This window comes from Aphanomyces invadans (genome assembly GCF_000520115.1).
Source record: "Aphanomyces invadans strain NJM9701 unplaced genomic scaffold supercont1.2, whole genome shotgun sequence".
NCBI classification, from domain to species: domain Eukaryota; phylum Oomycota; class Saprolegniomycetes; order Saprolegniales; family Verrucalvaceae; genus Aphanomyces; species Aphanomyces invadans.
The window spans coordinates 722559-745103 of record NW_008580147.1 but is presented as its reverse complement, the minus strand read 5'-3'; the positions used below and the strand labels follow the sequence as shown (position 1 = coordinate 745103).

The following is a 22545-nucleotide window of genomic DNA, read 5'->3' as shown; positions in this document are numbered from 1 at the left end:
TCACGAAACTTCCAAGTTCAGCAGGCGCCGAATCGTTGTGGCGTTGTGGATAATACATGATCAGTCCAGGAGTATTCCCATCCGCGAAAATATAGCTGCTACCACAAATGACATCACCAACTTCACGCCGCTCTTGATCGTGTGGTTGCTGGACCCTCAACGCGATATTCCCGAGTCCGAAAGCCATGGTCACCGAAATGTTGAAAGAGCCGTCAATACACTCAACGGATGTTGGGCGTTGGTACGCCTGTGGACCAGCCTGCTCGGAGAGACGTGGTCGGCGCTCAAGTCAAGTCGTAGAAGGAAGCGTCCGGCATCACGATTCAGCTCTGAGCATCGAAGTGGCGCTTCAGGGCAGTCACACGCGAGTGGGAATGGGAAACCATGGCAGGGGGAATGGAGGTATTGGCACCTCCTACGCCGTCTAACCATCAACCTGACATTTGAAGATGCTGTCTATTTGTGTTCAAAGCTGTTCCAACACCTCAAGTAAAATGGATGGATCGTTGGGGTGTGAGTTTACTTGGGCCTTTATTTACTCGAAGCATCCACAACCTCCGGCACGCTGTCGTCCAATGCGACACAAATGGCAGCCTTGTGGTGCCCATTGTACTGGCGAATCGAGTCCCCTGTGCTCAGATCCCACAGCCGCGCGGTATGGTCAGATGAAGCTGCCGAAAACGCTCGTCAAATGCCAGAGATGCCACACGACTGTACCTGTCACGAGATACGACGACACAGCAGAGAATGCGCAGTCCCACACCCAGCGTTGGTGGCCCTGCAACGTGTGGAGAAGCGTCATATCGACTGTGTTCCAGATTTTGACCGTCTTGTCAGAAGAGCACGTCGCAAGGTACTGAGCGTTCGGACTGATGCGTGCCTTCAAGATGTACTCGTTGTGGGCAGACCACGAGTGGCGCAGCACGTAGTTTTGCCTACCACGATACCCCATATATGGACAAGAATGGTAGAGGCGTGGTGCACGTACGAGCTTTTCGGCGTGTAGACAAAGCACATGCCATGGTTGTTGGCGGCAACGAGGGTGCTCGCATCTTTAGAAATATCCACTGTACGGACAGCATTTTCGCTGTCAGGACTGAACTTGGTCGAGCATGTGTTGGACGTCAAGTCCCACACGCGAATGTTTCCGTTTTGGTCGGCGGAAATGAGCTCTGCCTGGAGGATTCCGTGACTGCGTGGCCAACGACGGGGGCCGAAGTATCGCACCTGGTTTGGATGCAATGTGACAGAGTTCACCGGCGCAGAGCACTCGTAGTTTCGCTGACACCCTTGCGCGCTATTCCAACGTATTGCTTTAGGGTATGGAGAGTGAAGGAAGGAGGGAGTACCGGAGGTCCCAAATCTTGATCGTGCCATCCTCGGACCCGCTGTACATCCACTTGCCGTGCTTCTGGAACCCAATCGACGTCACGTTTCCTGAGTGGCCGTCATAGCTCCGCACTGGATTTGGATTGTTGCTATTGATTTCAAACAGGCGAATGTGGGGATTGCCCGCCGCCACGATGTACTTTTTGTCTGGTGTGATCTGCAAGCAGTTGACTTGCTACAAACAACTTGTCAGTGGCAGAGTCATGTGCGATGTAAGATCCATACCGAGTCTGGGTATTTGACCGTTCGCGTGCATGTACCGGTCGCGGCCTCCCAGAACCGGATCGTGTGGTCGTAACCAGCGGAAGCCAGCACAACGCCGCTCATGGTCACGTCGCCGACTTGTCTTGTGCCAGTTAGTTCTCCAGCGCTTTACCGGATGTCATTATCCGGTCAATCCTCGGTTATCCGGCCCCTCAAGGAAGCAGGCAATGCAATGATGCCAGCATTGTCGATCCAAGGAAGACGCCCATCGCGCCGCCCTGAACGATTACTGCAACTTCTTACAAAGCATGTGAATCACTGAGCACATGATACCATGGGCACAGACGAAACGTGTTCGGCAGCGATTGTCCAGCCCTCTCTTCTGCACTCAAGAACTTCCTTCGATATCTGGCAAACTCCCTATGCCCAGGTGAAGCGTCCCTTGCATTGAATCGTTGAAAATGGAGAAGAAAATGGGGATCACAACAGTTGGCCCTGTCTTGAGAACAAATACATGAGGTCAACCAGGTTTACGAACACGCGTGCGCTGTTGCGAAGACATTCGAAAGAGCGAGCGGAAGAGCAACTTGGCGAGGACTTTTGACAATGCATGAGGTACAACGATCAAATGAATTGTGGATGTGCCTCATTTAAGTAAATGTCTTCTTCGTCATGATCGCATAAAATTCTTCGGGGTTGATTTCCCCGTCTTGGTCTCCATCCGCACGCTCGATCATCTCAAGCAACTCTGCGTCTGACATGGTTTCCCCAAGTTCCTTTGCCACACGCTTCAGGTTCCGCAGTGAAATTTTACCTGTTCCGTCGTCGTCAAACAGGTTGAACACCTTTTGGATGTCTTCCCTAGAATCCTTGTCGCTCATCTTGGCTGTCATCATGTCCAGGAACTCTTCGAAGTCAATAGAGCCCGACCCGTCCTTGTCAATGTCACCAATCATTTGATAAATCGTCTGGTTCTTGGCTTCGAAACCGAGTGACTGCATTGCGGCTTTGAGTTCTTTCGGGTCAATGGTGCCGCTGCCGTCCGTGTCGAACAGGTTGAAAGCCTCTCGAATCTCTTCGATCTCTTCTTCGCTCAGACCTGGGCGCTCATACGTCTTTGATGCACGCTTGTTGCCTTGGTTCACACGTCGCGCCATCCCTCTCGGCTGTTTTGGATCTGCTCACACGGTCGAAAATGGAAATTTTCTTCCGTATCCGGATTCGAAGTTTCGAGGCAATCTATCCGGATGATGAAGGCCTATCCGGCATTTTCCCGGACGTGAAATTACTGTACACTGTCAAGTCTGCGCAGCAACCATACGAGTTCCTCAACTTGCTGTCCAACTGCTCGAAACTTTTTGGGACGGTATTTCAGTCGTCGAGAGGCATATTGTATCTTTGTAGAAGACATCAACCGCCGCCAGGAACCTCCCAGGGATCAACGCAGTTTGTTTGAGGTTTGGTTAAGGACAGAGGTAATTGAATGCGCGAGTGTCAGTTCAAGTAAACGTCCTCGTACGGGTGAGACTATAGACCACCACATGGGCTTGAAAATTGGAACGGCGACATGGGCGACTTCATTCGGGACACGATATCAATTTTCAAAGAATCCCGGCGCCATGCGTTCACACGAGCAAAAATTCAAGCCTTGGCGGAAGTCGTACAATGTGGCTTGGACCACAAACCAGCGCTCCGAGCAGGACGAGAGGTTCGGATGAGCAGTAAGATCGTTGCCCACAGTGCGAGAATCCATGTGGAACCACCTCGTCATCAAACCACCACTGAAACGAATCGCGTTCAAGCTCGCGAGTCTCTGGTTGTGCTCGGGTCATCCATGCCGTACGTCGTAATCGCAAACGAGTGGACTTTGGATGGCAAACCTGTAAACCTGACGTTTTCAGTGTTGAACGCGATGAAGTCGACTCACAGTTTTGCCTCCCACAGCCCATCCGTGTGATTTAAAAAGGTCGTCGAGACCCGCGGCCAACTAGCCGCTTCTCTCAGTTGAACCACCGCCCATAGGGATGCATTGGCCCCAGATATCACCAGTAACCACTCCATGTGAGCAGGTAGGGCATCGTCGAGCACTCTGGGCCAGAGCTTACAGTTGAGAATAGCCAAACCCGTTCTCACATCAACGGTGTGTATCATACAAAAGAGGTTCAACTGGAACATAAAAATAGAGGGGTTTTCGATTTTTTGCAAATTAAGGTGGAAAAAGCTCCAATTTCGCCCATCACAACCAATTCCGACAACGACCCCATGAGCGTCCAGACCCACAAGGTTGCCGCGATGACTGTCGTGACGGAAACGTTTTCACCCAGCGCAAAAGGTACGAGGAAGCATGCGCGATCTCGAACGTCTGACAGAAAAACAGTCGTGCATGCAGGCGGAAGCAGCCACGACGATAGCGGGACTCAGAGCAGCGACGAGGACGACTTGTCTGTCAACAGTAAATTTTTGGCCGATTTGAAGGCAGAATCGATCCATTGCCGCAAACAACTCGCGAAGCAAGAGGAACAGTTTGAAGAACTCAAGAAAATACAGCACGCGTCAATGAACACCATCTTGTCCACGTTCACCGCGCTGGAGAAGAAATTGAACTCACATCTCGGTCTGTTGGAGGACCAGTCGACCTCACTGTTGAGACAGCAGCACCACGTGGAAGAATTGCTCAACAAGGACTACTCGGTCGCGAGCAGCAACATTGAAGATCACAATCAATCGACTGACCCTACTATGCCGCCTTCCAAGCGCTCCAGGGTCGCCTCTCCAGTTCCAGTTCGCGTTCTTCCGCCTCGGAAAGCACCTCCCGCTCCCGCACTGCTTAAGCCCCTTCAAACGAGTAAATCCACAGGCAAGCGCGGTCCTCGCAGCAAAGCCGATAACGTGGCCGTCCACGACATGACTCCATACCTGTACCCTGGTCGATGGGACGTAGCGCGATGTGGGCACTATTCAGAGTTCGATCGAAATGGCCGCCGGCTGCGCACGACGTCTTCTGGGTGGAACGTCGTCATTGCCAGAGAGCCCGCGGATGCCTTTGTTGTCAGAATTTCGTTCCCAACCACCAAGCAAAAGAACACGGTCGCGATCGGCTTGACGAAAGATCCTTCGTTTTGGAAAGAAGCGTTGCAAAGGCCACATTCCCCGTTCGACTTCAATCAGTTTGGATGGTTCCTGAACGTGCAACGCGGCGCCCTGTGCTCCAAGGACGGCCACGACAATACCCCGTACTGCACTCGTTTCAAGACAGGCGACGTGCTTGGGGTCGTTTTGGACGCAGCGAACTCGGAGATGCGTTTCTTCAAGAACGGAAGAGACCTCGGGGTCGCCTTCCACGTCGCCAAGCGAGGAATGTATCCTGCTGTCGTCACGTATGACCGTGGGATCAAGGTGGAGATAGTCGAGTCGTAGCAATGCGGATCTACAGAGAAGTGCTGTGTCATGTGGTCATATTGCATGAAAGGCTGGCAGGATCGTAAGCCCATCGTGACCGCTGCGGCGCAAACTCGCAGTCGTCCTCGTCATGTGGGTCTTGTGATTTAATTGGAGCGTTTGTACATGGGATGGGTCACACTGAATTTTTGTATACTTCCTCTCTCGTTTTCGTTCGATTTTTTCCTCGTGTAAATTAATTGCGCTCGGGTGCACTTTCACAAATGCGCGTCCACCGCGACTACACCCTCCTCGAAGCAGCGATACACGCGCATCAAGGAGAAGACGTTCTCGGGCACCTCGTCGAACATGTCGATGTCAACCTGTATTCAAAAGGCCTAACCTTGCTCCATCAAGCCATCCTCGCGGACAACGTCCCAGCTGCCACGCTTCTCCTGCACTGTGGCGCCAATGTTCTTTGCAACGATGAACGGAAGGCCACACCGCTGCATCTCGCCAAATCTGCTGAAGCTGCATTGCTGCTTCTCCGCCGAGGTGCCTGTGTCGAGTGGCAACGATACGACGGTGCTACACCATTGCACACTTGTGGATTGTCGTCCATCGCACGTGTGCTCGTACAACACAAGGCGAACGTGCATGCGAGGACATTTAACGGTGACACACCTCTGCACGGTTGCAAAGACGCGGAGATGGTCAAGTGTCTCGTAGACGACGGTGGTGCCCAAGTGAATGTGGCCAACACGGACAAGTTTACTCCGTTGCACGTGGCGTGCAGCTTTGGCAGATGGCGTGTGGCCATCGCTCTCCTCGAGCGCAGTGCTTCACTGGACGCGTTAGATCGCAGTGGACGCACCCCAAGCGACGTGGTCAAGGCCGTCAGGTCCCTCTTGTTCCCGTTGAACATGAACGACAAATCGGAACTCGATCGAACGTTGGTGTCGCTCGACGTGTGGGCCGCTGGCCGACGAAGGGGCGACGACAACAGAGTCATCTACGAGAAACTGGTGTGGCACGCCTTGCGACCTGTTTGTCGAGATCCGAAGTGTGCACTTGTGGTTGCCACAAGATTACCCCTCGACCTTGTAAACAGCATCGTAATTCAGTGGCTCGGGCCGTGGGCGCCGGCGACGGCGTAGCCATGATGAAACGTCGATGTTGAATGGTATTCACCCTGTCACGCTGGTGCTGAGGACATGGCATGGAGCTGTGGCAGGTCGAAAGTAAGTTAAAAGGAAGGGTCGGTGAACGGCGGCTGGCATAAAATAGGAGAATTACAGCTCTGCATCTTTGTACATGCCTTAGACTTCTTCGTCGTTCGCCCCTTCTTCACCAGTGAATGAGCTCGAAAACTTGACGATGGCGCGACCAATCGCCCCAATCCATTCTTCCTTCTGCTTCTCGCTTTCAGCGTGCATGTAGTACGTTGATTCCGGCGTCGCCACTTCAAAGCAGTATCGCTTGTTGGTCTTCTCTTCGGCCGATTTCACGGTGAGGCATTCGGAGAGGTCGATCACTCCGTGGGGACTCTCGCCTTTGACGCGGCAGAAGTAGAGCTTATTTCCTTTGAGGACAAAGTATCGCGCGCGCCACTCCTTTAGCCATACACTTCGCTTCGTCAGTTCCCCTTCAAAGTCTGGATTCGATAGATCGTATGTTGTGTCCATCCTGCTGCGCCGCTTCTCGATGGAAAGTTGGCAGTCGATTGGCACAGTTGCTATATCCGGATACGGTGCATTTAACCAAAAGAAGGAAGATATTTCATCTCTTTTTGAAAATTGCTGCATTTCACGTGAGGACCATCATGGCCTCTTCGTTCTAGTTGGGATCTATCAGCTCATGACGCCTATCGTTGCTCACGAAGACGGGGTCGACTGCTATCTGGTAGGTTTCTTGGCTGCCATTGCCGAACAATACTGTCACTGGTTCCGTCTTGGCAAAGTCGTTCCCATAGATATTGCTACGAAGGGTCAGCTCCAGGACCAGCATGTCATTCCGTTTTTGATCCGGCCACTCGACGGCGAAACTCAAGTTTGGTCGCACAAGACATCCCTTCACTTGGTCATTGACAAAAAGGCACACGCTTCCGTCTCGCGGAATCTCGAATCGCTCCGTTTCAAAGGAAACGTCAAAGCTTTCGCCTACGACGGCGCCGTCCAGAGGCCACACCTACGCTCCGTGAGACAATGATAGCGTGGAATTTGACAGGATATGACCCACGCAATGTACCATACGAACGAAAGCGCCACCGTGGCCAAGGCAGAGTCTCTGGGTCATGCCCAAACGAAAGGCGTTGGTCACGTATTGCAGGTCCCACGTCGAGTTGAGCACATCCACGAACGTCCTCGACCACCTCGATGTATCTGGTTGCACATGGAGTGTTAGCCCCAATGTTGCAGCGATCGCCACCACCCAATCTCCTCCACCGACTTCATCTGTCGCGGGGAGGTACAACGCATTGCATTGATACGTCTCCATCAACATCTCGAGCACTTGACTTGGCCTGGTTGCAAATCGAATAATCAGGCGTGGCTGAGTTGCTTGCAGGTACGCGACTGTGTGGGCCAACGCAAGCTTCGAATGGTCCGGAAACACAACAACGGTGGTGACGTTTGGTTGGGAGCTGTCAACAGCGTTGTCGAGAATGTGAACGAGCCGTTGGGCATCGTCTGTCCAGTCACCTAGAGCCATCCATTCGCAGGTTGAATCTGCGATGGTCCGTGCAGGATGGCGCCCTCGGTTGGGAACGCCAAACGCATGCTGCCGATTCGTTCGAGTGGTGAGCAGAACATCGCCATCCAAGGGACTTGTGACGAATAGGACGTCGTAAAAGTCGAGATCGTGTGCCTTGATTGGAGGCGGTCGCAGCAAGTACATGCCTTTGCCCACCATGAGCGAATTGACAGCACTCTGCCGGAGGTCGAAATCGATGGGGCAGTTCCAACACGATAGAGCCAGCACAAAATCGTGAAAACCCAGGTCTGTCATAGCCATGACTTCACCAACTGAAGAGACAAGTCGAACGTGATAATAGTTGCGAAGGTTCTCCAGCGCTGGAAGGAGCACTTCTTGTACGAACAGCGACACGAGAAAATTTGACGTCATGACATGCTCGTCCAAGACAACGACAAACTTGGGGCAGTGCAGTCGATCGGTGCACGAGTGGCGCGTCGAAAGGCTGAAATGTGCGGCCAGGATTTGCCGAACGCGGTGATTGTACGTGTGGGCCGAGCGGACGAACGCTTGCAAATCGACAGGCGAGTACGGGAAGGACGACAGCTCGAGCAAGTGGCGAGCGACGTCGCCGGGCTTGCTGTAGTATAGAATGCGGTCCTCCAAGAGTTGCTCCAGGGCTTCGTAATGATCATTAATCAATATTGCGCCAGCCGCAAGTACCTCAAACACTCTGTTGTTGATCATGCCGCTGCGTCGCTGCCCGTCCATGGTGGCGCCGAGCACGACGCGAGCTGTTGCGTACACCCTGGGGAGGTCTTCTGGTGGCAAGATACCGCCCCAATACGGAGTGAACTCTGGTACAAGGTCCCAAGCATAACCGTAAATGGTCAAACCAAAGGGAATCGCTTCGCGAAGCATATCGGCGAGATCTCGCTTGGTATTGATGCCGATGACATTTCCGACGTAAACAACATTGAGCGAACTTGAGTCGCGACTGAATCCAGCGCTCGATGGAGGCTCCGCTGCGAGAAGCATGAACTCAGAATGCGGAGCATGCGGTTGGAGGACTCGGAGGGCATCGTGGCTGTTGGAAAAGAAGGCATCGACGTCCAGTTGCTGGATGGTATCCAAACCTGCATCGTGTGAGAGATGGACGAATGTGCAAACGCCAATAGAACCTGGAAAGTCGGGATCGAGGCAGAAGAAGTAGATTTTTGCGTGACCTTGCGTGAGGCGTCGAATTTCATGAATAAACGCGACAATGGCTGGAAACCACCCTTCGATGAAGACAATGTCCCACGAGTGATCGGCAATGGAGCTATAGCTCCCAGGGTACATCATCTGCACGTGGTGTCCTTGGGCTCCGAACGCTTTGCCAAATCCACGGCATGTCATTTCGGATCCCACGACAAAATGGTCATTGGACGAATGTGCTTGCGCATGAAGTGCGACATGGAGCCGTTGGATACATGTCGATGAAGACAACTCATCGCATATCATTCCTTTGCCGTATGTGGTGGATGCAACTGTAGCCAGGAAGCGCAGCATCGTCACAACCCATAGCGATCGGATCCAAGTCGTGCGGCACATGGAATTGTTAGCTCTCTATTCCAATTCATGGATTGGTTTATTTTGCTGGAATTATAACCAATCATATTGGTGGTGGAAGTAGAAATGTTCAAATTCACAACATCGTGCCATCACGAAGATTACCACCAGGAGCTCCATCTGATGCTTGGGCGTACTCGGTGGAGAGATCGCTGGACAAGGTAGTCGGCGTGACGGAATGCAAGCTCTTGTCTTCATTCTCTGAATCGTCGAGGAACGAAAGCCGCTTCCTCACGTCGCATAAAGGCTCGGGTGTCGGCTGAGGAATGTTGTTTGCCGGGAGGATTGGTGAAATGCTGGATTCAAACAGCCTTGTTCCAGGGCTTGGCGATGCAAGACTATCTCTGGTAGGGGTTAGTATCCCAGATTTGTTACGTAAAGGAGCGAACGGTAGTGTCAACTCTGCCATCTTCTGTTGTCGCTCCTTCAGCGACTGCGTGCACTGGGCAATGACTTCGACGCACTGCCTGTGAAGCAATGCGGCTTGCACAGGGCGAGACGGTGACGAGTAGGTTGTCTTCCTTGCCTTCGACTGGCTAGCGTAGTATGCATCGCAAATGAACTCGTCATCCCGCAACCACGTCGACTCGTTGTAATGTGTGTGGGTAGATGTGGTTCCAGGCTGAGCCTGTGGAGGGACTAGTGGAGCTGCTCTTGGTGACGTCAATGAAGATGTTACGCCAGGACGCTCCAATTTCGGCGGAATGCCTCCACGTGGCGACGGCGGCAACCGTTTGGGCTCCATCGTCGATCTTCAAGCGACACCCGCCATTCGAACGTTTCAACTACGCAAAACGGCCATGCCAGAGTGAAGGTCTTTCTAAACACGACATGCATTCCACACATTGGCATTTACATTTTCGACTGGACCAGCACCGCGAATCTCCATGTCGGACGGCAAGGTGACCCACGCCGGCTCCTGTCACTGCTGCGCGGTCCGGTTTGAATTCGATGCACCGGACCACCTTGTTGCCTTCGACTGCAACTGCTCTATCTGCGCCATGAAGCGCAACGTGCATACGATCGTCCCATCGTCGTCTTTTCGACTATTGGCAGGAGAGGAGGTGCTCACCACGTACACGTTCAACACGCACACGGCAAAGCACAAGTTCTGCCGTATATGTGGCGTGCAACCGTTCTACGTCCCCCGCAGTAACCCGGACGGTGTCGCCGTGACCATTGCGTGCATCACGCCCGGCACAGTCACACACGTCGACATCCAACAATACGACGGACAAAACTGGGAAACGTCGTACGTGTCGTCTGGCATTGCCAAGTATTCAAAGTAATTCACCACGAACGGCTCTTCCGTACTCTATGGATTTTCTACACTTACTCATTGTCTCGGATGCACGCTTTCTTCGACGGACTCGAGTTGGCTGCTTCCGCTGCGGCAGCTGCGGCATCACCAGGGGCTTCCATGTACCCATACGTGAGCGCGCGCTTCTGTCCTGCCGGGCCGAGGAGTGGGCGGGCATCGGGGTTCTTCAGAAGTTCATGGGCCAAGCTTTCCCCAAGCTGCTCCGCTTCGAAGCGAGATCCACGAGTGGCCTCGGTGATGCTAACTTTACCATCTCTCGAGAGGAGGGTCACAGTTAACTTGATCGTGTCGTCGTCGAGGGTCGTGTTGACACCCATCGAGATCTGGCACCCGCCTTCAATGGACCGTAGGAGGCTGCGCTCTGCCTTGCAGCATTGTGCCGATTCTTCGTGCTCAATCTTGGCCAGCATGGCCAATATCTTACGATTTCTGCATGAGATAGATTGTTCACTCAAGATACGACGTTCAAACCTCCTCGTCATCCTCCCGGCACTCGACACCAATGCTACCTTGGCCAACACCATACCCAAACACTTCTGGGTCGAGCAACTAACCGCATGGAGTGTTGAGAAGGAGGTTCAATGAGACAAAGCCCTACTTGATCAATGCGTTTGCCAAGACCCCCGCGACGGAAACCAGCAGCCGCGACGATTATGGCATCATACTCGTCTAGCCATACGCCACAACACAATTCGAGACCTCGCGTGTACAGGACAAGGAGAAGGGAATTGTACCGTGGTCATCCAGTTTCGCCAACCGCGTTTGAATGTTGCCGCGAATGGTCTTAATGGCTAGATGGGGATACAACCTACTCAACGCAATCAATACGAAGACAGTAGCGCATAGGACGTTGAGAACAGACTTAAGCAGCAACGCTTCACGACGAAGAGAACTGGTTCCAACGACACTGCCTTCAGGAAGTTGGCGCAACGTCAAACGACCCTATAATGCACCAAAATCACCTCCTACTCGCAATCTGTAGGAGCGCCTCTACCTCAGATTTGTGCTTGGGGTGGATGATCACAGCATCCTCGGGGCTTTCACGCTTGCAGATGGCTGCAAGCACAAGACCAGGTGGGAGTTGAGTCGGCATATCTTTCAACGAATGCACTGCAAAGCTGCTGCGACCAGCAAGCAATTCATCCTGGTCCATCAAATCACTCGTCAACATGCATTCTTTCGATCAGAGGAGTGGATTATGTTCGTGTACCTCCAAGCTCTTGGTGAACACTCCAACACTATCCAATTGCGTCAAGTGTTTGTCCAACACGGAGTCGCCGACCGTGTCTTGGAGCCCGATTTCAAAGCGGATCTCAGGGTAGTGCTCCTGGAGCATCGATATGACTTCGCGCGTCTGGTACAGCGCGAGGTCGCTCTTCCGCGAAGACACATAAATCACCCGCTTCGTCTCGTCGCCGGTGCTCATCGTGGCCGTCAAATGAATTTTCACTTCCAATTCGGTTGAATGTCCTGTGTCGAGCGCACCGGATAAATTCAAATTATCCGGATTTTCCAAGATGATTGTCCTCCGAAAGAGTTTGGCCAAGCACGCCCCAGTCCTCCATCCCTCGTCGTCATGGTGGACGTAGCAACGTCCCTTCTCGGCCTCACCGACGACGAGTTCGTCGAAGCAATTGCTCACGATAGTTCGGTCTCCGATTGGCTCTTTGGTGAAATGAAAGCTGTTCTCCTCGACTCCGAAACAGATGAGTTCTACGTGTCCAAACACGGCGACAACCTCTTGCTGATTGCGGCTCGGATCGTCGCATCGGATGGCCTCGATCTCGCGCATTTAGTGAATCGAGGGTTCCTCACATTGCCTCGCATTATTGTCATGTGTTCTTTGTACGCCCAGAGCAATGAGCACGTGCTGGAATGGTGGCTGCAACGGGTGTGTTCCTGTGCGCCGCGCATTGTCGATCAGATCCCCATGCTGCACGACGTATTCTACCATGTGCGTCCTCATCCGTTGTGCGCATTTGCACGTTTCAATCACTGTGACGCCGTTTGATATTTTCTGCCTTTCGTAGGCACTGTTGACCATGCATCACCAAGTGGCATCCCTCCACATCCCATGCATTATTGAAGCGACCCGAATCCAAACTCAGCTCTGCGATATGTCAAAAACGGTAAGCCATCTGCATTGATATACTCACCGTTCGTTGAACTCTTCGTGGCCAGATCCATGCGCTTCTAGCCAGCTCCGACGTGTTCCTCTCGATTCTAACACCTCCACACGCCGCCGCGGGAGACCTCAGCCACAGTTTTGACGGTCAAACGCTTCTGCACGCAATTTTGGTCTGTTACGAGACGGACCTCCCAATTCTCAACAAGCTCAGCCGCAACGACAAGCTCGTCCCAGTGACCCGTCGCCACATGTTGTCTGTGAGTGAATCGTACGCCGTGACCAGCCAAACTCATCTGCTTTGCAGAGCCTTGGTATTTGGCTAGAAAAGACATTTCTTTCCAAATTGACAAGGCAACCGATGCAAGCTGCACAACGCATCGAAGCGTTCTTTGGCGTTCTCAACTCGCTGTTGCATAACGCAGACGCGGCCGAACCAGCGTCGCTTGTCAGCGACTTGTGCAAGTTGCTCCAGTTCAAAGTGCGTCCTTCTATCGAGACTCGTGGTTGTGCCTCATTTGTGAGCTATCGTCCAGACGAAATGCAGACGTGCGTTTGACGATGGCGCTATTGACGATGCGCAGCGAGATTACCTCGCACTTCTCTTGAGCGAGCTGCCCGAGCGCGCGCGACCAGCAACACCTGCCGTCCCCATCGACGACACGAACCCGAATGTTGTCGTGGGGAACACAGCGCAAGACGACAGAGCTGCGATTCTCCAGTCGATTGGAGTCCAAGTCAAGGACATCTTTCCCGACTTGGGCGACGGATTTCTCGAACTCGTCACTGTTGCATGCGAATACTCGTCCGACAAAGTTATCGTGGCGCTCTTGGAAGACGTCCTACCCCCAGGTACAACGATTTTTTTGGCAAATTCACGTTTTCTTGCCAAAACGGACAGTCGAAACTTGTTAGCGGTCGCGAGTCTCGATCGAACGTTGACGAAAAGCGACCCTCGTTATATTGCCATCACGGCTTCAGCTTTGACGTCCGTGCCTGCGTCGACGACGCCACCAACGTCAAAAGCTGACCCGACGCAGATATGGGTAACACTATCGCGAGTTGTTTTGATTTTCCGACGCTTCATCGCTATGTAGGTGGGAAAGAAGAAACTGCCCGACATGTACAAGCCAGAGAGTGTTCGCGCAGACCCTGAATACCTCGCCAAGCAACTCCAGCTTGCCCAAACGTATACCGGTGCATGGTGCCGCTGTGACGATGCTAAGTGTCTATCGTAGGTACGACCAAGAGCCAGCATGGCCCGAACCAGTGCACATGGACGAGTACAACGACGATTACAACGACGAGCTCGAGGAATACGAGCCGTTTGGCGTGCGTGACGACGAGCCGACCGATTACGAAGATATCATTGCGCGAAACAAGGTGGTCCGGGCGAGGGAGGCGGAAGATGCTTTCTGGGAGAGCATGCGAAACCCGAACCACAGCCAAACAGAACGCGGCGACGTGGACGTCGAGGAAGGCGACGATGGCAGGGAAGGTGAAACGAAACGACGTGCTGCAACCCCACCACGAGGACTCGTCCCTACGAAAGGCAGAGGGGATGGCCATGCCAAGAAACAGCAGCAGCCAGGGTCGACGGCGAACACCGAAAGGCAGGTCGATCGGGGAGCGCCGAGGTCGAAGCAAGGCTCGCCATCCACTGAGGAAGATCCCAAGAAGCAACAGATCACTCGTGCGAGAAAGGAGCAAAACAAGAGCGTTGTGGCCAACCACCGACGCAAAGACAAAGCGCTCAAGAAGCAAGGAGGAGGGGGTGGCGGGCTGTATTAGCGCTCCACAAAGGAGATAAAATAAAAGAACTTGACGGTCGAGAGGATCAGTACGTCGTGCTACACATATCTCACTTTGTCGGTAACTAGGCAAGGGAGCAAGCCGTACCGTCGCAAGCGCTGGACCAGTTTGGTGTTCTCGCGCAGACGACGCTTCACAGCGACGTCGTCTTCTCGCTGGATGTCCAAGTCGGGCGAGAGATATATGCTCGGCATGGCAATGCGGTCTTGGTTGTTTGTCTCTGCGAGTTTTGTCTTTTTGGGGGATGTGGCTTTGACAGGGCTCGCGATGGGGCTCGCTGGTCCATCGGTGGAACTAGTCAACTTGAGCTCTTCGATCGTTGGTGGGGTGGTCGTGATCTCGTCAGGGGGTTTTCGTTCGGGGGTGAGTCGCGGCCGAGCAGGGCGGCGAGGGGGGCGATCCGGGGAGGCGAGGTCGGGTAGATTCGGGGCGTCCGAGGTGCCAGGTTTGGTCAAATCCAAACTCCCTCCATCAGGCGTGAGCTTGAACGACGCTATCGTGTGGGATTTCTTCTTGAGTTTCGCGATGGCCGCCACGCCGGGGGTTCGTTTCGGCGACGGCGACATGTTGTCCTCATCGTTCCACGACGACTTGATCATATCCAACTCGGCGAACTTGGTCAGCCACAGCGCCTTTTCTTGGTCGAACACAGTCATCGTGACTCGTTCAAAGAGCTTGGTCAAGAACTTGGTGTATTCGTCGACTCCGATGCCCACAGTCCACAGATCCGCCTACAACACAACATGGGAGCGTCGCCATGTGACGGCAATTCGAAGGAGGTGTGAAGACTCCTCCCTCGATCGCTCACCACTTCGAACAGCGACTTGTAAAACATGGGTTTCGCCATGACGTCGCAGTTCTCCCCCACGTCCCGCGCCCAGTCCTTTTCGACAATGATGCGTGCTTCCGGCACGGAAAACTAATGTCGGTCGTTTTTCAGTTGGTCTGGAGATGAACCAGCACGGAGGTATACCTCTTGAGGCGGCACAAGGGCCTTAAACAGCTTGACAAACACGTCGCAGTACTCAAGTTCGTCGATGGTGGATTTTCCATTGCGAACACTGCCAAAGGTGTCCCAGAACCGACCTAGAGCGGCTTGCACCTGCCGGTCGTGCTGAAGATTTTGCCGCTCGAGGAGCTTCTCGTCCGTGTAGAGCGTGGCATTGCCCTGCTTGCGGTAGGATTCCCCTTGGTTCACGAGGCGCTCGTACCCAAAGAGAAGATGCGTCTGCGTCTTGATGCACATCGCCGACGTCTTGACTTTAGACAGCTGCGGGACGAAGAACGGGACCCCTTCGTCGATTTTCTCGACGACCTTTCGCTCACTACGCAATGAGCTCAAGTACGATCCCACCGAGTCCCGCGAGTTCATCGTAGACGGTGGATGCAGTCAGCCTTCACGCACTACGCTGGTGATTTGAATAGCTATGTTTAGACAACACGGTTTCAGCCATGGGGTGGGTTAAGTTGGTGATGAATCCACTGTGCTTGCATGTCCATTGAAGTGGACGACGTTAAGGTAAGCAGGCCCCGAACGAAGCCTCTAAAAAAGGGTATATCTGGCCGGCGCATTGATCGCGGCCCATGTCTGCTCATGGTGGATCATGTGAGTCCACCCCAACGCTGCGTAAATCTCGATTTTCTTCTCCAAGACCTAGTAGCAACATCATTGGTTGCACATTCGTCCGCGAGACCAGTTGAGTAGTGTACCTTCTTCGGTGGCATGATCTTGTCGCGGTCCGTGGCATCGAGCTCTTGGAATTTCTGTAAGCGCTGAACACGCAAAAGGAATTCAATTGTGTCAACCCGTTGGTACATGCTCCGAGAACATTCCGTACCTGCAAGGCGGTCCCGAATTGCTTCTTCTCGAGGTTTTCGTGCAACCCGACATGGAGAAACTTGGGGTCATCGACGTTTGCCCACTGCTGCAAGAGCCCAAACGTTTTCTCAAACTCGACAGCGTATTTGAGGTCTCCGAGTGCCCGCGCCTTTCGTGCCCACGTGTCGACGATCGTAGCCTTGTCTTTGTCCATCTTGGTCTTGACCGAAGAATGCCCAGGGAGTTGTCGCACGCCATAAAACGCAGTCATGGTGGGCAGCCACGGCGCCATCAACGTCTCCAGCGTAGTCGCAGCCTCCACGATTTCTTGGAGGTGCTGGAGGCGATTCTTTTCATTGTCGAGATGCGCGAGTTTCGCCTGTGCCGCTGCGTCAATCCTAAAAATTTGCAGGCTCTGCACGAAGGTTGTACCTTCCACAGGGCAATCGAATTGGGATAAGTTGCAATTGCATTCTCCCACAACGCATCAAACGTAACCTTTCCAATGGCTTTATTCACGCGAGTCAAGATGAATTCCCGCAGCGCATCTTCCTCCAAGTCGTCTGTAGTTGTCGTCGGCGCAACATCCGGCTCCTTTCGCTTGGCCTCTGCTGGTGGCACCACATACGTCAACGTGAATCCGTCGGGTTTGCATGCCGACCTGCCATCGCACGCATAAGGTGAAGCTCGTGTAAAACGTACACACCCCTTCCAATTCGTCCCGCCTCTCTTTCCAAACGTAATGCGCCCAGACAGCAAATCGCCAGGGCCGACGCCCTTGGGGAGTTTGTCTGGCTCGCCCACATACACTGGCACCTGCAGCCCCCGTTCAAGGACGCTATGCAGCAGTGTTTAGAGCCACGGAATCGTTCAGGTTCTCGTACAAAGAGCCCATGGGCTTGGATCCCAGGGAAGCGGCGTCCGGTGTGTCGTACACTGGCACGACAATATCCTTCACCGTGAAATCTGCAAAGAGTACCATATTCGCCAGCTTATCGAGCAACGTGTAGTCTTCATGTCGAACCTACAGCGACCGCGAGATCATGACAAGTTGTTCCCTGCGTTCCTTCCAAACGCTACCTGCACTCGAACGATCAACGGTCCCTTGGGCAACACCACTTCTTTTGGTACAGCATCGGAAGCTGCCAGGAGCTTCTTGTTCGCGTCAAAGACTAAAACAAGCTGCGATTCGAATGGGGCGTCGTACAGTCTCCCGTTCAAGATGGGCAGCCGCAGCACTGCTTTCCCGTCTTCCGATTTTGTCAACTTGTACGTGACGACGAGCTGGTACACGACACGAGAGTCGGGCCACGTGCTTCGACTGGAACACGGCGTGATGGCATTCTCCGTCGGCCGGTGGCGCTGCGTCCATGTACACAACTTGGCTTGCGGAAGGATGTTTTCCTGCGCCAGCATCGCGGTTAAATTGACTCGAGTGACCCCTTCGCCCCCTTGGACCACGATCTGTCGTACAAAATGTCAATGTACTGGCCCAGGATGGGTGTGATGTCATCACCGAAGTTTGGTGGGGCACGATCCCTCGAAACACAACGTCGACTTCGAGCAGGACGGGGTCGCTGCCTGTATTCCACATGGGCGCCACGCACACTTCGATCGTTGATAACGCCCGCACCGACATGCTGTACGCCGCGTCCGACGCATCCAGCTGAAATCGCTTGTGGAAGGATGTCGCGCTCGGTCGTGTATGCGTTTCGTACTGCATCAAGTGCAGCACCACCGTGCGATTTCGTCCGAGCGTCTGCAGCTGCTTCCCCGAAGTGACGCGGACATCGACCCATGTGGCACCGGCTGGGACGATGAAGAACGATCGAAAGATGGCCCCGGGGGCCACGGTCGGTGACAGCGTCTTGTGAGGTTGCACCAGAACCGTGGGTTTCATCACCGTCACGGGCACTCGAAAGAGCGGCCCCTTGGCTCTATCGGTGGCGTCATAGCCGAGGATCTCGCCAAAGTGGACCTTTCCAGTCGCGAGGTGGTCCAGATGCACCAACGCGGAGAACACACGGCTGTCGTGAAACAAGGCAATTGTCGGGGGCACCGCGATCCAGGACTGCGACGTCACGAGGGCAATGTTCATGTCCAAGCGAAGTTTGTCGGGATTGGGGGCACTGGCGTGAAAGACAGGACACACCTTCACCTGCACTTCGACGTTGGGCGCGCCAAACACTTCGGTAGGCTCACGGAGACAAACGCCTCGCGTGTTCGCGGTCGTGCCAGGTCGCGTGACTCGGACGTCGTAGTACAACGGCACGTGCGCATCCTTGGCAGCGTACTTTTGCAAGTATTCAAAAGCAGGAACGACTTGAATGAGCCCGCAGCCTTGCGCGAACGACTCGACATGCGGCACCTTGATCGCTGTGTTCTCGAGCGCTCGACGCAATTCGTATGGGTTTGCACCGGTGTTGTTGGCCTTCAACCCACTCAACAACAGCGCAACGGACCCAGCGCAGTTGGGGGACGCCATGGACGTCCCGTTCTTCAGCTGCTTCTTCATGAGCGTCCACTGCGGCACCGACGTAATCGCCCCACCACGAGCGAACACGTTCACGCCGACGTCGCCGTCCATCGCCGGTCCCCGTGACGACCACGTGTACGCGGTGCCTTGATGATGGCGCTCCAGCATTGAGTACTCTGCCGCCATCATGTCTGGAGACACGTACGCGCCGACTCCGAGAATGCACGATGACAGCCCTGCCCAATCCGCCACACGACAGACCTGTGAACGACTTCAACTTGCCAAACAACACACCTCCAGGCGATTTGATCGAGCCTAACGCGGGCCCGTCGTTCCCGACGCTCGCCACAAACATCACGCCGTGCTTTTCGACAAGCTCTTGAATCAATTCAACGGGCCGGCCGTAGTTGGGGCGCGCTGCGTGCTCGCCATAGCTCATGTTGACAATGTCACATTTGTGCTCGAGTACCGCCAGGATCCTAACACGCCGACCGTTTGTCACGAAGGCTTGAAAACGAAGTGGTGCGCTTTCGTTACCCTCGGCAGATGCCAACCCCTGTCTCTGTCGCCCCCAGACGGCTGTCTCCAATCTTGACAGACACGATCTGAGCGCCTGGTGCCACGCCATTATTGGTCCGGTCGTATTCGTGATACGCCGCGACGATCCCTGCCACGTGGGTGCCGTGGGAGCCTGCGTCGCACACGATGCTCAGCACGTCGCCATCGTCATACACGTTGAGCGCGTAATTGAGCTGACTTTCGTCGCTGAACGTGGCGTATTCTTGGGCCACTCGATAGCTCGCGATCGCGTGGGCGGTTGAAAAGTCGCCTGTGCCGGTCGCATCCACGGCGGCACGCCAATGAGTGCCGTCGAAGAACGCAACGCAATCAAACACGGGACCAGGGTCGTCGAACGATTTCACAGAGTCCTCGAGAATGGCCAGGCGGGCCACGATGTCCTTTCGGACCTCGACATCGGCAAGCGTCAGAGCTTTGATGTCGTGCGTCCGTGTCCATTCTGCAAGCTCGCATTGCGTGGCATTGATCGCGGAACGTTGGAACTTGGTCCAGTCGTCTTTATGAGCTTCTTTGAGCCGCGTCACGAGGGGCTGCGGGTAAAACTCGTACCCGCGCTTGATCCCCACGCGAAAGTTGTCGTCGACTGCATTCCAGGCCGGATTTACCGTCCATACCTTTTGCGCACTGACCTTGAGCTTGCCTCCTTTCGCCTTGACCACGGTCGTCATGTCAACATCACCTAGGGGAATCATCAGAAGATTTGGTCAACGCATGGATGTTATCGACGAAGGCACGCATACTTGATCCCTAAAGAATGCACCATGAGCTCCAGAGGTTTACACAAACAGCGCGATCGTGTGACCTACGGTCGCATCGACGATGTCAATGATCTTCGGCCGACCGTCTGGTGTCCGTTGAAGCCCGGGTGCGCCAGGGTCGACTCCAGTGTCGAAGATTGCAACGACTACATTGCGGCCATCGTACTCGGGGTACAGCTTGACGAAATCGCTCGCCTGTGTCTCCACCTTGGGTACCAGCTCATGCGCCGTCGCCATGGCTGTCAAATTGGTTTGAGATCTGGTGAATATTGTCCAATGTGATCCTGTGATTACCTCTGATTGGAAGATATACATATTAATTGAACAATATTAGCGAATGAAACGCTCGAGATAAAAGTCATGCGCACGGATTGGTTAACCGTAAAGAAGATCCACCTCGACATTGAAGTTTGGTCGAGGTCGGAAAGGGAAGCACCACCACTGGCGAGTGCACTAGAAGCATCAGAACGACAAGCCTTCGCCGTCGATGGGATCCATGCTACGTGCCCTTGTTCTGCCCGTTCTTCTCGCGGGCCTATCTGCGGATGCCGCCCCCGCTCGAGTGTCGGTGGACACGAGCTTGGAACTCCCTTGGTTCAAATATGAAGGGGACTCACACTTCGAGTTTGGTGAGTTGCTTGGAAAGCAATTCCGCGACGCGATTTCAACTCGCTTGCGCTTGAGTTCCCAGCTGCATACGGTGCTCCTTCCCTTCTACAACACCCCGTTGGGGAAGACCACGTACGACAAGTACCTTGCAACGCACAACAAGACGTTCCCGGTATCGCCGTCCGCTTCTGTCGCGATACTAACCACCATGTGAAGAGTTACGTGGAAGAGCTCGAGGGGATTTCCGCTGGCAGTGGCGAGCCTTTCTCGGTTGGCCTTTTGCCGCTTCACAACGTGCCATCTAATCCCAACGCCGTAGACCTTGTTTTTGATCAACCTGATCGAAGAATTCGGCCAGTCGATTCCCCGCCCGAATGCGTTTCAGTGCCAACTTCACTGCTCCGACCTGGTCTTGCACACGTCGAACCTCTGCGTCGTCGGTCACAACGAAGACAGTGGTGCCGGGTACGTCGCATCCTCGATCTTGGTAGCTCACGGCCACTCGCTGCAGGGACGTCAATCACACCGCGTTGGTCACAGCCAAGATCAAGGGCGAGCCTTGGTTCACTGCGTACACGTATCTCGGTGACCTGCCGACGGGGGCGTTTGGGGCCAACGAGCATGGCGTCGCCTTCTCCTTGAACTGTTCGTATACTGGCAATGTGCATGTTGCAATTGACATGGCGGTCTCTGATAGATGTCGAACCGCTCGACATTGACGTCGGCGGCCTCGGTCGAGGCTTCGTTTCTCGCGATGTCTTGGGCTCTACGTCCTTGGATGATGCCATCGCACGCATTACGCGACCCGGGCAGGCGTCGGGGCATAACATCCAGGTCAAGTCATCTGCACCGTATTTCATCCCATCTTGGTGTGTAGATCATGCATATTCCATCTTCACGAGTATTTAACATTGAAGTGGCATCGTTCAATCGCTCCAACGTCCGCGAGATCTTGGTCGGAGACCCGCCCTTCTTCCACACGAACCAGTACCAGTCGATGCTCATCCGGTACATTCCATCCAACACAAAAGCGCATTCTCATCGTGTGGGCAGCCAACCTGCGAGCCCCAGCAGCTACCACCGCTTGCGTCGTTACTCCCATGTAGTCCCTCCCACTTCTGTCTCAACTACCTTGGCTCTCCTGGGGGATCAAGTACATCTCCTTGCAAAAGCCATGGTACCAACCCTCCCTTGGCATGTAGGGGGACAAGTCGTATCCAATCTTCCACGACGACAAGTCCCATGTGAATGGCGAATTGTCCAACTGGACGCTGATCACGGCACTGTTCGACGTCAAGAACGGCGTGCTGTATCTACTCCATCCTCGCGTGAACCCTAGCCAGGCCCGCGTCGCGATGGTCGTCGACTTGTTTGACGTGCAGCGAGTCACTTTGCTGCACACCGCGCCTGAACAAGGCACAGCGCAAGCCAACATGCTGGCCGCCAAGCCTCGATCGTAGGGATTCAACGACACGACTGCATGCCGACCGACGTGGATACGTTGGGTTCCCTTCCACGCTGTTGGGGCGGACAGGGCAACAAGCAACTAATCCATGTCGAATATAAAGTGAGGTCGTAGCTTGATAACGATGCATGAGCATCGGGAGCGGCGGGGTCAGTTGGGCGTGCTGGAAATATTTATTTCCAGCACGCCAAGCCGGCCCGGCAGCTCCCGACGCTAGATGGCCGCCGCCCTGCAACCATTTCACCGCCGCGTTCTCCATGACACGCTGTGGGGTGTGTACTCGCTCATTCGGTTCAATGGCTGACAAT

At 54.2% G+C, this 22545-nt stretch overlaps 14 protein-coding genes across 16 annotated transcripts; 4 read left to right on the top strand and 10 right to left on the bottom strand.

Moving 5' to 3' along the window:
* Positions 1 to 258: 258 nt before the first annotated feature.
* Positions 259 to 1756, bottom strand: H310_01098. Of its 2 annotated transcripts, XM_008864119.1 has the most exons (6): positions 1615 to 1756; positions 1350 to 1564; positions 1228 to 1297; positions 989 to 1176; positions 718 to 935; positions 259 to 671 (listed from the first exon to the last, which is right to left on the bottom strand). In XM_008864119.1, exons 1-6 carry the CDS (start codon positions 1714 to 1716, stop codon positions 532 to 534), a joined length of 933 nt encoding a protein of 310 aa, XP_008862341.1. In that variant the 5' UTR covers positions 1717 to 1756; the 3' UTR covers positions 259 to 531. The 2 variants fall into 2 exon arrangements, with proteins under 2 accessions (XP_008862341.1, XP_008862342.1); XM_008864120.1 differs by having other exon boundaries at positions 259 to 935.
* Positions 1757 to 2147: 391 nt separating this feature from the next.
* Positions 2148 to 2785, bottom strand: H310_01097 (hypothetical protein). Its single transcript, XM_008864118.1, has one exon. It carries the CDS (start codon positions 2748 to 2750, stop codon positions 2244 to 2246), a length of 507 nt encoding a protein of 168 aa, XP_008862340.1. The 5' UTR covers positions 2751 to 2785; the 3' UTR covers positions 2148 to 2243.
* Positions 2786 to 3206: 421 nt separating this feature from the next.
* On the bottom strand, positions 3207 to 3573 carry H310_01096 (hypothetical protein). The gene has a single exon (XM_008864117.1). The coding sequence runs from the start codon at positions 3540 to 3542 to the stop codon at positions 3219 to 3221; it is 324 nt and encodes a 107-aa protein (XP_008862339.1). The 5' UTR covers positions 3543 to 3573; the 3' UTR covers positions 3207 to 3218.
* Positions 3574 to 3918: 345 nt separating this feature from the next.
* On the bottom strand, positions 3919 to 5131 carry H310_01095 (hypothetical protein). Its single transcript, XM_008864116.1, has one exon. It carries the CDS (start codon positions 5082 to 5084, stop codon positions 4758 to 4760), a length of 327 nt encoding a protein of 108 aa, XP_008862338.1. The 5' UTR covers positions 5085 to 5131; the 3' UTR covers positions 3919 to 4757.
* Positions 5132 to 5255: 124 nt separating this feature from the next.
* H310_01093 lies at positions 5256 to 6693 on the top strand (the record flags this gene model as incomplete). 2 transcript variants are annotated; one of them, XM_008864114.1, is made up of 2 exons in its annotated part: positions 5256 to 5646; positions 5701 to 6693. In XM_008864114.1, 2 exons carry the CDS (start codon positions 5256 to 5258, stop codon positions 6126 to 6128), a joined length of 819 nt encoding a protein of 272 aa, XP_008862336.1. In that variant the 3' UTR covers positions 6129 to 6693. The 2 variants fall into 2 exon arrangements, with proteins under 2 accessions (XP_008862336.1, XP_008862335.1); XM_008864113.1 differs by having other exon boundaries at positions 5256 to 6693.
* On the bottom strand, positions 6291 to 6656 carry H310_01094 (hypothetical protein; the record flags this gene model as incomplete). The annotated part of the gene is made up of 1 exon (XM_008864115.1): positions 6291 to 6656. The coding sequence occupies one exon, from the start codon at positions 6654 to 6656 to the stop codon at positions 6291 to 6293; it is 366 nt and encodes a 121-aa protein (XP_008862337.1).
* Positions 6694 to 6754: 61 nt separating the features above from the next.
* Positions 6755 to 9251, bottom strand: H310_01092 (hypothetical protein). The gene is made up of 3 exons (XM_008864112.1): positions 8844 to 9251; positions 7219 to 8798; positions 6755 to 7158 (listed from the first exon to the last, which is right to left on the bottom strand). The coding sequence occupies exons 1-3, from the start codon at positions 9211 to 9213 to the stop codon at positions 6808 to 6810; spliced, it is 2301 nt and encodes a 766-aa protein (XP_008862334.1). The 5' UTR covers positions 9214 to 9251; the 3' UTR covers positions 6755 to 6807.
* A 3-nt stretch (positions 9252 to 9254) lies between these two features.
* On the bottom strand, positions 9255 to 10030 carry H310_01091 (hypothetical protein). Its single transcript, XM_008864111.1, has one exon. The coding sequence runs from the start codon at positions 10016 to 10018 to the stop codon at positions 9350 to 9352; it is 669 nt and encodes a 222-aa protein (XP_008862333.1). The 5' UTR covers positions 10019 to 10030; the 3' UTR covers positions 9255 to 9349.
* Positions 10031 to 10124: 94 nt separating this feature from the next.
* H310_01089 (porphobilinogen deaminase) lies at positions 10125 to 12046 on the bottom strand. The gene is made up of 7 exons (XM_008864109.1): positions 11805 to 12046; positions 11589 to 11738; positions 11457 to 11536; positions 11329 to 11402; positions 11193 to 11263; positions 11066 to 11143; positions 10125 to 11013 (listed from the first exon to the last, which is right to left on the bottom strand). Exons 1-7 carry the CDS (start codon positions 12018 to 12020, stop codon positions 10606 to 10608), a joined length of 1077 nt encoding a protein of 358 aa, XP_008862331.1. The 5' UTR covers positions 12021 to 12046; the 3' UTR covers positions 10125 to 10605.
* H310_01090 (hypothetical protein) lies at positions 10132 to 11085 on the top strand. Its single transcript, XM_008864110.1, has one exon. It carries the CDS (start codon positions 10161 to 10163, stop codon positions 10560 to 10562), a length of 402 nt encoding a protein of 133 aa, XP_008862332.1. The 5' UTR covers positions 10132 to 10160; the 3' UTR covers positions 10563 to 11085.
* An 84-nt stretch (positions 12047 to 12130) lies between the features above and the next one.
* H310_01088 (hypothetical protein) lies at positions 12131 to 14591 on the top strand. Its single transcript, XM_008864108.1, has 8 exons — positions 12131 to 12548; positions 12625 to 12723; positions 12776 to 12979; positions 13027 to 13200; positions 13256 to 13571; positions 13635 to 13765; positions 13817 to 13908; positions 13958 to 14591. The coding sequence occupies exons 1-8, from the start codon at positions 12171 to 12173 to the stop codon at positions 14508 to 14510; spliced, it is 1947 nt and encodes a 648-aa protein (XP_008862330.1). The 5' UTR covers positions 12131 to 12170; the 3' UTR covers positions 14511 to 14591.
* Positions 14557 to 15903, bottom strand: H310_01087 (hypothetical protein; the record flags this gene model as incomplete). Its single annotated transcript, XM_008864107.1, has 4 exons — positions 14557 to 14569; positions 14619 to 15262; positions 15340 to 15450; positions 15505 to 15903. The coding sequence occupies 4 exons, from the start codon at positions 15901 to 15903 to the stop codon at positions 14557 to 14559; spliced, it is 1167 nt and encodes a 388-aa protein (XP_008862329.1).
* Positions 15904 to 15960: 57 nt separating this feature from the next.
* Positions 15961 to 20400, bottom strand: H310_01086 (hypothetical protein; the record flags this gene model as incomplete). The annotated part of the gene is made up of 11 exons (XM_008864106.1): positions 15961 to 16185; positions 16242 to 16304; positions 16370 to 16729; positions 16783 to 17011; positions 17057 to 17188; positions 17235 to 17374; positions 17431 to 17814; positions 17867 to 19062; positions 19121 to 19305; positions 19364 to 20084; positions 20208 to 20400. 11 exons carry the CDS (start codon positions 20398 to 20400, stop codon positions 16075 to 16077), a joined length of 3714 nt encoding a protein of 1237 aa, XP_008862328.1. The 3' UTR covers positions 15961 to 16074.
* A 171-nt stretch (positions 20401 to 20571) lies between these two features.
* H310_01085 (hypothetical protein) lies at positions 20572 to 22356 on the top strand. Its single transcript, XM_008864105.1, has 8 exons — positions 20572 to 20944; positions 20989 to 21042; positions 21092 to 21237; positions 21284 to 21417; positions 21470 to 21606; positions 21650 to 21780; positions 21826 to 21925; positions 21975 to 22356. The coding sequence occupies exons 1-8, from the start codon at positions 20651 to 20653 to the stop codon at positions 22230 to 22232; spliced, it is 1254 nt and encodes a 417-aa protein (XP_008862327.1). The 5' UTR covers positions 20572 to 20650; the 3' UTR covers positions 22233 to 22356.
* The last annotated feature ends 189 nt before the right edge of the window (positions 22357 to 22545 follow it).